At 42.7% G+C, this 17,638-nt stretch overlaps 1 protein-coding gene across 2 annotated transcripts in view; it reads left to right on the top strand.

The window, feature by feature from the left end:
* Nucleotides 1-16,589, top strand: part of iglon5 (IgLON family member 5) — a 147,376-nt gene extending 130,787 nt beyond the window's left edge. For both annotated transcript variants that reach the window (XM_081617034.1, XM_081617035.1), the window contains exons 7-8: nucleotides 1,251-1,402; nucleotides 9,312-16,589. In XM_081617034.1, coding sequence (XP_081473160.1) covers nucleotides 1,251-1,402; nucleotides 9,312-9,415 — 256 coding nt within the window. In that variant the 3' untranslated portion in view covers nucleotides 9,416-16,589. The remainder of the gene's footprint in view (nucleotides 1-1,250; nucleotides 1,403-9,311) is intronic.
* The last annotated feature ends 1,049 nt before the right edge of the window (nucleotides 16,590-17,638 follow it).

Genomic DNA, 17,638 nt, shown 5'->3' with positions numbered 1-17,638 from the left:
TTGTGTAATAAAATACCTTGGTCTTAGCTTGTATTGCTAAAAAATAAAACTGTCTGATCATGTAGTAGAACAATTTGTAAGTCCTCCGAGTTAAGACGTGCAACAAGTTTTGATGTTATTCTGAGATCCAACTTTTGACTTTAGGGGCAAAATGAACTACAGTGTGTTTTGCCATCGGCACTTGTTCTTGGCTCACTTCTGAGTCGGTTCTGAAAATACTCTCCCCTGCACTTCACCTCTGAGTGTTATCTGTCTGAAGAAAAGAATAATATGCTTAAGCTACTCATCCTTATTTGTGCTTATTAGTTCCATGTTACATCTAATTTGCCTCAAATTAAACTTGTAAACAGTCGATAACAAAACCTCCCATGAGTGCCTCTTTTCAAAATGGGTAAGAAAAGAAAATTTGCCATTCAGTGAGGCAAAGCTCTTCATAAATCAGGAAATTGCAAGAAAAATAATGACTTATCTAAACTTGGTCATATTTACACTTGCCCCGGTAAAAACACAACCAGAACTATGACCTACAAGACTGGACAAGAACATAATACACAGTAGAGCTAGACAAGATTAGAAACTGCTGTGATGGAGAAAATAATGATAAATATTGCAATGACAAATATTACAATTCTTTTTTCTCTTATTGTCATCTGTGTATCCCACTCTGTTGAACTTTTAGCATTTTGAATGATTTGTCATTTGTGTCCGGTGCTATGAGATTCTGTCCAACTGGCTGAATATTAGTTATTCAACTCTAACACTCCTTTGTTATGTGAAAATTGCATGTGTTGGCAATGTATTCACATTGTATGTTGTGTAACCTTAACGAGGAGAATGGGCAGCAAAAGTCTTGATTGTCACAGCCATGAGCAAACTTAAACATACTGTTGTTCTATCATATTCAGTAGAATGGAATGAAACAACACACATAAACATGTGTGATTTGGTATCTGTTAGACAATTATGCGCTAATAGAAATCAAGCTTTCGTTTGAAACAAAACGAAACAAATGCTCCTTTACAAAGCATTTGTTGTTTAAATACAGTGAGAGTTCAAATGTTGTTACAAAGTAAGATAATTATTAGAGACTTTGCTGCAAAACTGTCAAATGACAGAGTTATGTATTCTTCTCGGCAGACTGAGTCAGGAGGTGTGATATTATGCTGGGTTTTCTTTCCGTTTCTCTAAAAAGGACTCAATCGTTCTGTTTCTTTCCTTTTCTTTTCTTTGCTTTTGCACACACAACCCAGGCCAGTAGAGAATGACAACACCTTACGGATCAAAAACGAGAAGACGCGCTCGCTGTTGCTGTTTACCAATGTGACAGAGAAACATTTTGGCAACTACACTTGCTTCGCCTCAAACCGTCTGGGTTCCTCCAACGCCAGTATGCTGCTGTTTCGTAAGTTATCACACACATCACACAAACCTAGGTGTGCAAGCGCATCGATTTTTTTTTTTTTTTGCCAAATATGTTCACATTTATCTTTTGTGACTATCCGGAGTTAGACAGGACTGTCTGCTGCAAAAATATTCCAAATCTGTTTTTGCTCTGCACACTGCACAGCCTTCACTGAGCCTTTACACTCCCTCCTTCTTCCCATTTACGTTATTCTCCGCCCCATTAAAGCTTTGCTTGCCTATATTACAGCCTCTTTCTCTTTCTGTGCGCTCACGCTCTCCCCTACCATCGCTCGTCTGTTCGCACACCCGCCTGTACACGCAGACTGTCGCTCTGTTCTGTCCTGTTACCCGAGAAGTTGTCATTTCTCTCAGAGCCCGATTCACATTAACCGTCCCCAATGAGCGATTTCCTACCCTTCCATTTCCCATCACCCTCCCTTTAGTGCGTTTGGCATTACCATCTTAAGTGAGTCCTTCATCTATCCCTTTTCTTCTTCCATTCCTTTCCCCATTATCTCGTCCAGTCTCCCTTCAATGACTCACTCCTCTGCCAGACCCATACATCTTTCTGCTCTCTTTTTCACCGCCACAGTCACTTCTGTCAGCCTATCTCTCCATCATCTGTCCTTCTGCCTCCTTTTTCTTTCCTAATCTTCTCCTGCTATCATTAGAACACAACAAACCCACTTCTTTTCTCATCCAGCAATGGACCATAATTTGAATCCTTTTGTGTTTTTTTCTTGTTCACATTCAGAGCCTCACTGTCTTTACTTCACCTGACTTAATTTGTCTGCTACTATACCTCTTTGTTCACAATTTTAAAGGTACCAAATGCAATATTTCAACACCAGCAACCCCCCAATCATGTCAAAATTGGCACATTATTGTAATTAACTCTCTCTGCCGTTGAGTCCATTACATAGACCATTGACAGTCGCTGCTTGCTTTCACTTTACACTCATACACTACAGCATAAATCGCCTGCTTTTATCTCTGTGAACTGTAAAACAAGCGACAATATGAATACAAAGGGTTAATTAAGGGTTTGCAGTTTAGCCCTTTAAGTGTTATCCACACCTCTGGTTCAAAAAAACATGTTACTGCTTACTAGTGACTTAAAAAATAATGACTTGTTTTTCTAGAGAAATACACCTACTAAACAGTGGCTTTGTGTGAAAACTCTCAGGGTTACAACAGATCCTTCATCTTAAGCCACAGACACAAAGACCAAAAGATTTGTTTGTGAGATGTTGTCATTTCTTTTGTTTGCTCTGTTTTAACTTTAGCTGCTCAAAGTACTTAGTACTTTCTAATGCTTGCTTAGTTATCTTAGACACCTTGTGAACATTCATTTTCTCAATTATTTCTTGAAAAGTTTAAATGAATAAAGATCAGAGTAATGCCGCTTAAATAACAGCACAAACATCAGTGTGTTTGTTAAAAGTCAAGGCTTCCTTTACCTACATGTAGCCATAGTCTGGTTATCAACATCAGGATTTAAAAAATGCAAAATTTGCCTGTCCGTGAATTTAAAGGTTTCTTAGAAAATATACAGGATAAAGTGCAGAAGTGTCCAAACTTTTCTCAGGCTGTAAGGAGCATAGCGTAGAGTCCTGGGTACATCCTCAAAAAACAGGATGAGAAATGTTCTACCTTCAACACTCACTCACTACCAGTCTAATTTTCAAAAAGTAGATTTTGCTCCAACTAAAAATCTGCCTTTATAAAAAATAATTGGTAGAAGGAGAGTCTACAGATCAAGTGCCTTCCTAATAAAGCACTGTAATTGAAGTGATTCACTTTATAAGTGTTGCTTTTATGTCTTTTATGTAATGATTTGGTGTATGTACCACAGGGCTGTGTCTCTATGGATGCACTCAACATTATTATTTTGGGAGAGATCTCCAATCTGTTAGATGATTTTCAAACATACCACAATATATTGCACCCTCCTACCAAAACAGGTCATGATGACAAAAATTAAACATGCTAAGTTGAAGCACTCAGGTAAGAAAACTAATACAAATATAATACAAACCCAAACAATAATCATGATTATGTTATAAAATAAAATATTTTAATGAGTTTCAAAACCATAACACAAATTCTCACTTCCCGAAACAACTCTTGAATAAACAAAGTGAGCCAAGCACAACATGAACAGAAAATAACAGTATTTAGGCTGCTGCATACTGATATTTTAATGTTAAATTAGTAAAACAAAAATAAACTTTCAAGAATACTACTAGTCTTGGATTCATTAAGTAGTCGTACTCTATAGCACTCAAACTCTTCTAGAGTATCTTCAATCGGTCACTGTTTTCTTGGCAATGAGAAATGACTGTCAAGTACAATAAACATACACAACAACAACAATATACAATAATAAACAATAATAGTAGCCCATGCCTACTTTTACCGATGGATAACTTTGATAGATGTTATTTTAACTTAAAAGAAGTTTACAATTACACCAAGCCAATGTCATCAAGAAAATAAGTTCAGCTGGGTGATCAGCTTTGCAGTTTTTCTTTCCTCCTACTGAGCAAACCAGCAAAACAGTTTTTCAGTGGTCAGCTGCTTGTTTTTTTTGTTGTTTTTTTTTGTGGTGTTTTTGCTCCATGTCAGAATCTGACTCATCATTGATCACATACTGTGAACTAAGACATCGCCATCATTAATCTCTTCTGAGCTGAAATGAAAATCATTTCTGCATTAGATTGTGTGCAATGCATTTAATTACTGAACACTTCTGAGCAGGATGAAATCGGCTTGCTTACTGACACCCAATTATTAAAGAAAGGAAGTTTGAACAGTTAAGATCCACTTATTAATCTGACAAAAGATCAAATGAACTGTTAACATTTCAACACAACTAGTTGTTGTTTTTTTGGCACAGTGATATAAATAAACATCAGTTGATGATTGGATGTTAATTTATTCTGAATCACACAGTGACATACATTCACAAGAAAAGAGATGCACAGAACCAGATTTAGCTGCTGGCTAACATTTAGCTGTCTCCAAGGCTTACTTTCACATAACATGTTAGTGTCCCAATTTATGAGAAAAATCACTCGTAAAAGGAGGATAAAAAAAAATCAAGATTTAGTTGTAAGTTTAACAATACAGACTGAAAAATATGTAGACTGTCAGGAGGAGATGTGGAGATAGGTGAGGAGAGACGCAGGATGTGATGAAAATCATATGTTTAATGAATAATTCCAAAGACAAGGAACAGCGGGGAACAACACGAGGAAACTGGCAGCACGGAGACAGGTGACATCAATAGACGATCAATTGACATTCAATTGACAAGGACCCGACGAAGAACACAGACAACAGGAGAGACTAAATACACACGGGGCAATCACGGGAACGAGACACACCTGGGAGACAATCAAAGGGGAAAGACGCAGAGACAGGACTAAGGGAACAGGATCACACAGAAACTAGAAAATAAACATAGAAACACGGATCATGACAGTACCCCCTCCTCAAGGGGCGACTACCAGGCGCCCAACAGAAAAAGTCCAACGAAAAAAACAAAAAACAACCCAACAGGGTGGGCGGAGGGGCGACGGTAGGAGGGCCAGAGTCCAGAAAACAAAACCAGATCCCAACAGGGTGGGCGGAGGGGCGACGGTAGGAGGGCCAGAGTCCAGAAAACAAAACCCAGGTCCAAACAGGAATCCAAACACAAAAAAACCCTTCCGGGGGCCGTCCACGGCACAGGAGGTAGACCTCTCGTGGGAGGTCCGGCGGGCGGCGACGCAGGAGGCGGAGCTTGAGCCGCGGTGGGCGGCGACGCTGGAGGCGGAGCTTGAGCCGCGGTGGGCGGCGACGCAGGAGGCGGAGCTTGAGCCGCGGTGGGCGGCGACGCAGGAGGCGGAGCTTGAGCCGCGGTGGGCGGCGACGCTGGAGGCGGAGCTTGAGCCGCGGTGGGCCGGTCGGAGCGCCGGCTGCTGCAGGCGCTGGAGACTGGGGTTCGGGCGGAGCAGAGGCCGTGGGCTCGGGCGGAGCATAGGCCGTGGGCTCGGGCGGAGCATAGGCCGTGGGCTCGGGCGGAGCATAGGCCGGGGAGCCGGCAGGACGGCCGGGCGGAGTCTCCGGCGGAGCGCCGGGGAGCTGCGCACCGGCAGCGGACTCGGGGAGCTCTGGCGGAGCGCCGGCTGCTGCGGGCGCTGGGAGCTCGGGCGGAGCAGAGGCCGGGGAACCGGCAGGACGGCCGGCTGGAGTCTCAGGGGGAGCACCGGGGAGCTGCGCACCGGCAGCGGACTCGGAGAGCTCTGGCGGAGCGCCGGCTGCTGCGGGCGCTGGGAGCTCGGGCGGAGCAGAGGCCGGGGAACCGGCAGGACGGCCGGCTGGAGTCTCAGGGGAGCACCGGGGAGCTGCGCACCGGCAGCGGACTCGGAGAGCTCTGGCGGAGCGCCGGCTGCTGCGGGCGCTGGGAGCTCTGGCGGAGCGCCGGCTGCTGCGGGCGCTGGGAGCTCTGGCGGAGCGCCGGCTGCTGCGGGCGCTGGGAGCTCTGGCGGAGCGCCGGCTGCTGCGGGCGCTGGGAGCTCTGGCGGAGCGCCGGCTGCTGCGGGCGCTGGGAGCTCTGGCGGAGCGCCGGCTGCTGCGGGCGCTGGGAGCTCTGGCGGAGCGCCGGCTGCTGCGGGCGCTGGAGACTGGGGCTCGGGCGGAGCAGAAGCCGGGGGACCGGCAGGACGGCCTGGCGGAGTCTCGGGCGGAGCGCCGGCTGCTGCGGGAGCTGGGAGCTCGGGCGGAAGGACACTAGGGGACTCTGGAGGGACACTAGGGGACTCTGGAGGGACACTAGGGGACTCTGGAGGGACACTAGGGGACTCTGGAGGGACACTAGGGGACTCTGGGAGCTGCACACCGGCAGCGGACTCCGGCGGCTGCTCACCGGCAGCGGACGCGGGAAACTCCGGTGGTCGAGGGCGGCGGCGACGTCGATGCCCCGGGGCCGGGACCTCCGGCGGCTCAGAGCGAGGGTGACGCCAGCGCCCAGGGGCCGGGACCTCCGGCGGCTCAGAGCGCTGGTGACGTCGTGGCCCGACACCTGGTGGGCAGATCGCCATACGAGTCCCCCACCAGGGATTCAGTCTAGCCCCCTGAAACCCCATCACCACGGGAACTGTGGCGACTGGAGACGGGCAGATCGTGGCGGCAGCGGGAAACTCCGGCGGCTGCGCGCCGGCAGCGGGAAACTCCGGCGGCTGCGCGCCGGCAGCGGGAAACTCCGGCGGCTGCGCGCCGGCAGCGGGAAACTCCGGCGGCTGCGCGCCGGCAGCGGGAAACTCCGGCGGCTGCGCGCCGGCAGCGGGAAACTCCGGCGGAGGCTCGGACGCCGCGACAGCGGCGGACTCGGGAGGCTCGGGGGCCGCGACAGCGGCAACGGCAGGAGACGGACATGCAGAGGTGGTTGGATTGGCGGGGCGGAAGCGTGGAGTATCCGGTTTAGGAGGCAGAGGGTCGCCAGCCATGATGGCCATAGCTGTCTGGCGTTCCCACTCTGCCTCCAAGAGAAGCTCCTCCAACCCCAGAACCGGCAGCCGCGGAGCCCAGTACTCCAACTGGAGTACCAGTCTCGTGGCGAAACCAAGCCGACGCAGGGCGGAGTACGGCTTAGCCAGGGCCTCCATATAGCCCCTAATGGAGTCCTCGAGGTAAGCCCATTCCACCTCCGTCGGATTCATCCTGTTCGCGTTTCTCACCCTTTAGTGGTCGGGTCCTTCTGTCAGGAGGAGATGTGGAGATAGGTGAGGAGAGACGCAGGATGTGATGAAAATCATATGTTTAATGAATAATTCCAAAGACAAGGAACAGCGGGGAACAACACGAGGAAACTGGCAGCACGGAGACAGGTGACATCAATAGACGATCAATTGACATTCAATTGACAAGGACCCGACGAAGAACACAGACAACAGGAGAGACTAAATACACACGGGGCAATCACGGGAACGAGACACACCTGGGAGACAATCAAAGGGGAAAGACGCAGAGACAGGACTAAGGGAACAGGATCACACAGAAACTAGAAAATAAACATAGAAACACGGATCATGACATAGACAAGCCTCATGTTTAGAAAAAATGAGACATATGACAAATTACAGTACACCAAGCAGAGTTCAGGATATTTAAGTCTGCCAGATGTTCATTTTGGGCAACCAGACTAAGATTGACAGGGTAAAATATAAGAAACTTTGATAAAAAATTGTTTATGTTCTGTTAACGTTTTGTATTGAAAATCACTCTAGGATCCCATTTCTCTTCAGTTACTTCAGTAATACTGATGAATCATGAACACTGACATAAAAGGGGACCTATTACTTTTTTTGGCCTCTGGAAAATTATCCATTTCAAAAACCTCTTAATTGTTGAGTCACAACTGACTGATCTTATGCTGTTACCTAGAAATCCCAGCTGAGCCCAGCCTGTTACCTAGCAACCCAAGTGGAGCTCGAGCATGTTTGCTCAGCTGGTTTTACCACTGTGTCCTGTACAATAACTGCTGGAAAAGACAAGTGTTTTGTCTGGCAAGAGCCTCTGAATCAGCTCATTCTGAAAGGAGCTCAGACCAGACTAAAATTTCATTATCTAAGAATTATTTTGTGCAAAAACTGTAACATATTTTGTATAAACCTACCCTAACCCACACAAGACAGAATCAAGGTCCTCTTTAGAAGTCAATCTTTGTTTGGGAACATCAACGAGGCCCTGGCCGCCGTTTCTGAGAAGGCTCATCACTGTGCCATATTTCCTCCTGGTTGTTGATAACAGCACACGCTGACATTCTTCAGAGTGATCACAGAGACTTTAGATTAATGTTGCTTTTTGAGATCTTCAGCTTCCTTTGTGTTGTCAGACACGTTCCATTTATTAAGCATTCTATCTATATTACAAAGCAGTCGGTATTCTGGTCTTGGTGGCCAGATTTAAACTTTAAACTACTACAAAGGTTGTCAAAGGCTAATTCATGATTGAATTATGTATCCTCACAGTGCCAGGACGGCTTGGATACATGTCTCCCTCCAATAAAAAAAGTATTTTTGAAAAGAGTTTTTTTTTTTTGTATTTACTTTGGTGGCCTTTGTCTGATGTGGCAGAGTTATGGACACGGTGTAACAACGCCTCACTGGGATAACTAAAATTGCCACAGAGCAATCAATGTCGTTATTTTTTGTCAGATGTCAAATGAATGTTGCTTGATGAGTCAAAATGACAAGCCTGATACATGCGTTCATGACGTGGGATTCAGCATGTTCAGGTTATTAGATCAGGACATTAAGGTCACCTTTTTCATCTCATATGTCTAACACAGATGCATCAAAGTGAAATTAATGACTGCCATGCCTTATCATGGTTATGAAATGTCATGTAGTAAAGCAACATGTAAAAATGATTAGGACATTGGTATTGAGCTTTTTATGAGAGGAATTTGAGTGACGGATGGAGTTTTTGCTGTGTAACCTGCGCTTGTTAACATATAGAATAAAATGTATGCAAACTAGCTATTTGCGGCCAAACAGGATAGAAATATTCATTTATTTTTACATTGCAAGTGCATGAAAATTCTTAGGTTTAATTGGCAGGTTTCGGCCAGTGACACATCCAGAGAGCATACTGGATATCTGGTTTTATCATTTAATAAATCAGCACACAGTCAACAGCCAGGAAAATATGTTTTTGCCATAAATCAGATTACAAATCGATATGAATTTAGTCATGTGTGGAAAAATCTCAGAATCTAGATGTAAATTGTGATGGATGTAAGAGCTACTGATCTTCAGGAACTCATGTTGTAAGTGATAGTAAATGTACCTCTTTTTTTTTTTCTTTCTCCCTCACCCGTCTCCTGGCTCTCTTTTCCAATCTCCTATTTCTCTATCCAGGACCAGGAGCCCTTCAGGGGCGAGGGGCTGGTTTACATGCAGGGATGAGTGCCAGCCTGTGCGTTTGGGTTTCCCTCTGTGCTGTTCTTCTGGTGAAAGTGTGAAGCCCTGTTTGCTGGAATCATCCTCAAACACCAAGCCCCATTTCTTCCTCTGCTCCCTCTGTCTCACTCTCTCCCCTCTCTCAAAGGAAGGAAAACGGAAATGAAATTCTTTAATTACGAACCCATCACTGTGAACAAAAAGAATATGCATTATTTCAGGAGCCATTGAATCACTGCATCAAACACGACCACTCCTTTGAAAGTCCCTCCCCTGCATCCCTCCGTTCAGTTATGAATTCAACTTGGTCACAATATCTCTTTCTTCTGTTCCTCTGTCATGCATACGGTTTGTCCTTTTCGCCTTGCAGACTTGTCTGACTTGGTACTTCCCCTCTCCGCCTTTTGCTTTCCCCCCATTACTCCCACTGAGGTGAAGCTGATAGAAAGTGTATATTAACGATGACGGCGACAAACGAGAAAATAGATAATCTAACAACTGTACGGTCATTTATGTAATATAAAACACAGACTATTGACTGACCTACAATGTTTGCCTTATGGAAATAATACATGAAATCACAATATTTTGGTGGGTATTTATGGAAATGATAGTTATAATGTGATACTGGCTGTCATGTGGAGTTTCACCCTATGATCACACACTTAAACCAAGTGGAGACACATGTATGTTTTTTTTAATTATTATTATTTGTATTTTACCAGTGTAGCAGTGAAGCTGCTATGAATGATGTCAAAATGTATTAAAAAAGGATGGGTGGTGATGGCGCCAGTCCCCTTTATGTAATTTGGGGAGGTTTATACTAAGTTTTCGCATGTAGCCCTCACTACCCAGACCTTTTTAAGTCCCTCCACCCTCCTCCTTGCCTCTCTGTTTAAAGTGCTTTGTCTAGTTGCCCTTCATATTGCTAGTGTTCTCAGCTGTGCGTCGATCCTACCAACCATCGTCACCTGCTTTTCATCCCTCCACTGTAAATATGCGCAGCACAGAGGCCATGCTGGTGACTTCAGGTCGCCTCCATAAGATCTTCAGTAAGCGTCCACTACATGTAAGTCTTCTGACACAGCAAGAGACTGTCTATTGACAAATAATATCTTCTGTTTCAAAGCTGTTGCTGCTCCATCCTCTTTGTCGCTTGTTGATAGCATGTACTGGTTAGAGATGTTCCTGTTGTGAGTCCATTCGCCCTCGCTCCCTCCCTGCACTGTGTCTGTTTTTTCTCTGCAAGGTTACCTGCTTTTACTGCTTTTACTTTTTTGGTGTTAATACTACTACTACTACTGATGATGATAATGACGATGATGATGTTAATAAGTATTTGAATAACTATGAATAGTAATTCCATGTAAGGAGAGGAAAAAAACAAACAAAATACGATGGCAATGAGTTGTGCGTGTGGAGAAAAAAAAAAACGTTTTCTACTTTGCTCGCACACGTCGAACAACTTCAATGAAGATAAAAGAAAAAAAACTGAACAAAAAAAAAAAGGTGTAAAGTTTTTGAAGTGATGTGGTCTATTTTGCCATGGCAAGCTTTTTAAAATCCCATTTGAAACAGTTCGAGGGGGTCATTTCGATCGGGTCCTGAAGCGGTGGCTGGTGATGTAATTTATAATTTGTAACAGTTTATGTATTTGACTCTTTCTGTCATGCTTTTAACTGCATCAAACACACATTTACACCACATCTGTCCGCTTGTCATGGTGTGTCCTCTGCCGACCATCTAGATAAATGATTTGGATCCATGTCGGTCTCTGGCTGTGGCTGTAAGTCAGTTCTTGTTCTGCCAGACCACAGGGAGATAAAGATGTAATTAGCCATTACCTGTGGCTGGCTGAGCGAAGGAGCCCGAGCTCCACCTGTCCTTTCCGCCGCTCAGTTATGGCCCCCATAAATCAAGCTCAATCCTACCACTGACAGGAATCCTCTTCAAGGACAAATCTCACCTTGGTGCACCACTACTCCCTCTGGTGTGTGTACCTGTGACAAAAAAAACCCTGTACAGCACAAACAGCGAGAGGAAATCCCGTATTTCGTCATGCCTGCACCCATTTCTTGTGTTCAGCTCACACTCAGAGACTATATGCAAATTTGCCATAGCAAGTGCGCACCAAGGGATGAGTCTGCCCCAGCTGAACCCTGACTACTCCAACATGACAGGGGAATTACTCAATACTGAATCAAATGTGTGAATGTGTTTTTTTTGTTTGTTTGTTTGTTTGTTTGCTAATTTTGTTTTCTTTTTCAAATCAGCAATAACCCCTAATTTTACTGTGCAAGAGATTTTCATCATGGCCAAATCTGTGGTGTAATACCTGAAATGATCTGCCATTAACAAGCTCTATCAAAAGTCTGTTGTTGTACTTTTACTGTGTACTTTCCTCGGAAATGATTGTGAAGCTCTGTTTAAATGGCCCTTAATCTAGGACACTATATGTCGTTTCCTCTGCGATGTATTTGGGTGTTAAAGAACACATATTGTGCATGCAACTACTTGCTCCCAAAACAATGATGGATTCCATTTCAAGCACAATAACAGGTCATTTGGTCTGTGGAACATTTATGGCCAATATTTTTAAACTCTTACTGTCTTTTAGAAGATTTTTTTTTTTCACACTCACTTACTGTCCTGCGTCAGCTTCCCACTGAGGGTTATCGGTGGCCCATAACATCTGTCTGTACATAATCTGTTGTTGATGAAGATAAAAACAAGATAAAAAAAAAAAAAAACTGTGGACAAGAAAACAACATACTGTCATGTTTGTCAGCGTGTGTTTGAAAATAGCATGTCTGTATTTGTGAATGGGTGGATTTTGAAAAAAAAGAAAGAAAAAAAACTACCAAATTTTGTCTGTTATGTTTGAGTTTAATGGTGAAAGGTCTGAAAAGAGTAGAGGTTTAAAACTGAATATGAGCATTTCGATGTTTGACACATTTCACCACAATATACTTATATGATATTAGGTTTTACAATATCATATACTTGAATTACTTTAGATTTCATAAATTTCCCAAGACTCATGGATTCAACTAAATATGTATTGCTATTCTTCTAGGTGTTTTAGTCATTTTATCATCATTCAACTGATTAGATTGAATTTAGGAAGGAAGAGTTATTGCAGGAGTGACATTTAGCGTCATGCTAACAGCATGCTTATGGGCGCTTTGATATATTTGAATCCTGTAGTTTGGATTTTTAACAGAAAATAACTAACAGTTTAGTTTGTAGAAGCAGAGAATATGGGTCCTATCCATATTTATTCCCTTGAAAAACAAATTTAATACCAGTTCATTTAAACCTCCACACATTTACTGCTGTGTATCTTTAAACAGAACTCATCTTTTTTTTTGCACTGAAGATCAAGGTTTGCGGTCCGTTACAATGCTACCTGGGTTTGGTATCAGACTAAGATCTCCCAGTAGAAAACTTTCTGAATGCTGTAGTTTAGTAAAACTGGAATTAAATCAAGGGAACAACTACAATCAAAGGCTGTTTTGACATATTTTAATTTGCTAGTTTGGATTCTTCCGGCCCTCCATGAAGGCAGTCATTATCTTGCAGCAGAGTTCCCTGGATGGTTCATTTCAGCGAAGACTGGAGAATCATCTAGTGCCAACAGAGCAGTACTGGTTCTAAAGGAACAATTTCAATCTCAAACATCTTAAGACAGCTAAATGTCATTCTTTACACCTTTACACTCCTGACATTTTTATTTTATTTAGTTATTTGCACAAGATCATTTGTGAGTTCCCCCATTAGCCAAAATGTTTTAAATGTGGGAAGAGTTCTTCACCTTACAAAGTAACTAAAGGTAAAGTGATAAAGTATCAAAATCAGTATCACAAATCACTGAAACACTTGATTTTATACCACAGTTATAAAAACTCTGGAAATAGAGTTGCTTTGCCATCGGTCCATGCTAAATGTCCCGTTTCATGCCCAAAAATGGAAAGCATAAAACTAATTAATCGGCTTTGGATCTTGCCGCTCTTGATTATCACTGCCAAGCAAGTGTTGTTTTTTTTGTTTTTTTTACCATTTCCACAAAATACTAATTGCTCAAACTCTCTTCATCTAATCCAGTTTCAGATAAAATTGAAACTACCACACTCCTTAAACACCTGCTTCACTTGGTTTTGCCACTCCTTCTGTTAGAGATCCTCGTTTCCTCTTTGCTAACCTCTTATTTGATATTTATGATCAACTGCTGAGCAACAGGCTGATAACGACAGGTCTCTTTGAAGCATTTTGTCAATGTAATTATATATACCCAAGTGCATATCTTTGCTCACAGCCATACTTGATTCACTCTCTTATTATGACATAAAGGCTGCAGAGAGGGTTGTCAAGCTGGTAGAAGATCCCCGGGGTGTAAAATTTAAGGGTAGACGAAGTTCCTGCCGAGGGAGCAACCAGCCGGATGGTACCGTGGGATGATATCCTGACAATGCAAATCCAAAAGTTCATAGCTGGAGGGAGATGCAATGACACTCACCAGACAGTGAACCCTTCAATGAGAGAAGGAAGACAGACACGCACTCAAATTGCATTTCTAAACTTGAGCGTTGTGGTTCCCCCCAACCCCCCAGGGGAAGGTGTAGCACATTCTATTTATGCTTGCACCATGTAATATGAACGTCATTAACATAGCCTTGATCACAAATGCAGTCTGGCCTATTTCCAGTGTGTAAATAACACTCCAACTGGGGTGCAATGCGTTTACAGTGATATAAACAAGACAATTCTTCAGCCCCTAATTACATTCGGCGTACCCTGATGAGAAAGTGTTGATTGGCTCCTGTAGCTGAAGGTTATGAGGATCTATTTCCAGAGTCATTCTTAATAAGGTGCCATGTTTCTTTGGAGCTCACAAAACTTCAGCCCGTTTACTGTTTGTAGCATTGCGGTGCACTTTAACAGCTGCATTTGTTTCACAAACTGCCAAGCAAGAATATTAAACAAATAGATTTATTGGATCTTTATTTATGTTTAGCATATCATTAACGCTGCATGAAGAGGATTGTAAAATATTCAGAGGAGTGCGCTTTTAGAGAAGGATAGCATATTTAAACGCTTAATGGTGCAAGTAAAAGCGCTGTAGTAAAAATAATAAATAGAACTGTTGAAAAGTAAATCTGATAGTTAGAACAACATGGATATATCCCGTAATTCAACACGTGGCCGTGGGCTTACAGCATAGCCCCTCTTAACAGCAGGTTTGCTGCTCAAAGCAAATCCTGGAATAGACTTTCAATCCTCAACACAATAGTTAATCAATATATTTGACTGAACAGCTTTGAAATAGAGCAATATCTCCCCAGCCTCAGAAACTGGATTGATCAGGTGTCCATAACCCAGCCTTAGAGCAGAGAGCATTATTCATCATGCCTGATACAAGACACCCCTAATTGCACATTGATTTTAGGCCCTTCTCTGAAACTATTTGGGCAAGCTGTAATGTCAGCTTGGTAAACTCTGTACTCAGGAGCATGAGTCAGATCCAGGGAAATAAGGAATTAATCATTAGTTTTCCATTTCAAGTAAATGCAGCCTTGTATTTGTATTACTCGTTTTGGTACACAGCCTCCATATAATGTTGCATGTGCAATTTAATTCCAGAGCAACTGCAACACAGACTTAAATTTAGCTATTATGTCAATATAGGGATGACATCCACAAGAACAATAAATTATGTGTAACAGATTAGTTTCATTTGTGAGCTACAGCATGGTCTCACAGCAACTAGAGGCAGTATACCAAAAGGATATGCTACACCAGAGTGATAATTGCATATGAATCAATATCATTAGTCCAAATCCCCTGCTCATGTCCTGTACTGCAAAGCACGCCTAATTCCCATATATTATCCCAATCATCCATTGTTTACCAGCTATCCGGAGGCCCATTCCGCTCTCGTGGGCAAAGTCAGTGCTGCAAGTTTATTAAGAAGCAATATAGTTTCATTACTGCAGCTAACGTGTGCCCCCGTATGCTGCCTGTTGGGTGTCAATAAGGTGAGGAAAAAGCTGCGATGGATTGATAGATGGACATACAGGCAGAGATCCCTCTCTTAACAAAGACTTCGGGCCACAGAGCAGAAGCATTGGTCTAATTAACAGCATGCCACAGTCCACCAGCTGGGCAACAGCAACATTCAGGCAGGCAAAAGCAGGAATCTCGCCCACCACGTCTTTCTACTCATTAAGTCGCCCACCTCGCATCTCCAACACAGAGAGAGCACCATTACTTGGCCTCTGTGAATAACCGTCCTACGCGTCGCATTTTCCTTGTCAATCAACAGATGAGTAAATATTGGTTGCAGCGCCAAGGACTGACGGGGAGAAAAAAAAAAAAAAAACTGTCACAACTCACAGTCACAACTGGTATTTTTGTGCTGATTAATATTGCAGTCATGTTACAGAAAGGCAGTTATGTTGCAAACCAAGGTAAGCTGAAGTCACAGCTGCAGGGTAAAATGCTGGAATCTGGGATACATGAGAAGATAGTAAGAGGGTCGTGTGCCTCCGGACAGAAATTACTGCCTTTGAATAGAAAGAGGAAAATGTTGCATTTGAAATCTGATAACAAATTTTACTTGAGGACTGCTGCTGTGTATAATTGCTGGAATAAGCTGACTTAATGTTGAATGTAAAATCCCATCTCTCCATGTTTCTCTTTTTTACCATTTGAATATGTTTTTTGTGCAGATGATCTGAGAAAATAGTCCCCCACCCCTCTTTTCTACAGGTTTTTTTAGAGATGCATTGTGTATAAACTAGCACAAGGACTGCAGTGATGCATGTTAGTGTGCATTATCCATTAGTAATTCCAAGGGCCTTGTATCTGAGCAGTATGTGTGCATCTGCGTGCTTGAGTTCCCTCTAAGCTCCACTGGGCAGGTTGTTTCGTTCATAACATACACCTGGATCGCAGGTTCTTATTACATTCCTAAAGATATTATCAATGTAAACACACAAGACAAAATGAAAGGAACAAAACGTTTGTTTTCCATCCTGAGAGTTGTTGTTCTGTGCTGTGAATTGATGATTGTGTTATTTTTATTTTTTTTTTATTTAGCTGCAAATCCTGTCTTTTTTTACTTTTATTTCATTGCTGTTGGTATTTTTCCCTTTTTTTTTTTTCAAAATCCACAAAGTGGAAAATGATATCAAGTGGAGGGAGACAAAAAATAAAACAGTTTTGTTTTTAACAACACCTATTTTGTGTGGTTTGTTGCTGGAAATGGGGCAGTGTAAGAGAATCAAAATGAGAAAATGAGGTGAGGTCAGCGTGTTGCTTCACCTTGGTTTTGGCTTCCTATTGTTATAAAAGGTCCTTGCTTTTGTAGCGTTAATGCATGATTTTTATTTTTTTTTTTTTTGGTTTGTTTTTTTGCCTACATGAGCGTCTGACATATCTGTTTAAACAATACTCTTTAATTTTAGGCTCACATCAAACTGATAACCAACAGCCATGCACTGTTTTGAGATAATTGATTGACACAATGTGCTGTCATTATTCATTTTTGATGAGAAAATTATGGCTGTCGCTTCATGTTTGGTGTTAATTTCACAATGGTTTCTCCTCACAAGATGATTTTGCAGCCAAAAAAAACATCCCTAAGGACAAACATTGATGTGCTCTCATCAACAACTTCTGCATATTTAATCTAAGAACATGACATAGGTAGACAATGTGTGTGAAAATTTGGCTGTTAATTTGTGAAAGCACAGAAACATTACTACACGTTTTGTGTAAACTAAACACAAAGTATTTTTTACCAAATTAACTTTTTCACATCTTGTAAACTGAAAACATAAATGTCAAAAATGCAGAAAATACTTGGGATGTGGAGAAAAAGGTTAATTTTATCTTTAAGAAATGTTTTATCTTTGAGGGGGAAAAAATCTTAAAAATGTGATAGATTTGTGTTTAGCTCTCGTGAGCTGATTAGACGCTCCAAGTGTTTTTGGGTCTCTAGCAGGTTTCGACATCTAGATGCTTAACATTTTACCTGCTTTTGTTTTCAAAATGGTTCAGGATCAGTCACACTGCATGTAGTATGTTATCCATCTACGTTTTCAGGAGTGGTTTTACTTTTTGTTTAGGTTTGGACTTTGGCTATTTTATGTGATGAAAATACTTTGATCTGGTGTTCTGCCCAAAGGTTACTCTCCACCCCAATCTCAAGACTATTGCAGATGAAGTTTGTTTCTCACACATTACATCTACCAGCCCTTTCATAAAACAGCATAGCTGTTTTT

This window comes from Poecilia reticulata, chromosome 16 (genome assembly GCF_904066995.2).
Source record: "Poecilia reticulata chromosome 16, P_reticulata-male-v2, whole genome shotgun sequence".
NCBI classification, from domain to species: Eukaryota; Metazoa; Chordata; class Actinopteri; order Cyprinodontiformes; family Poeciliidae; genus Poecilia; species Poecilia reticulata.
This window is presented reverse-complemented; position numbering and strand designations above follow the sequence as displayed.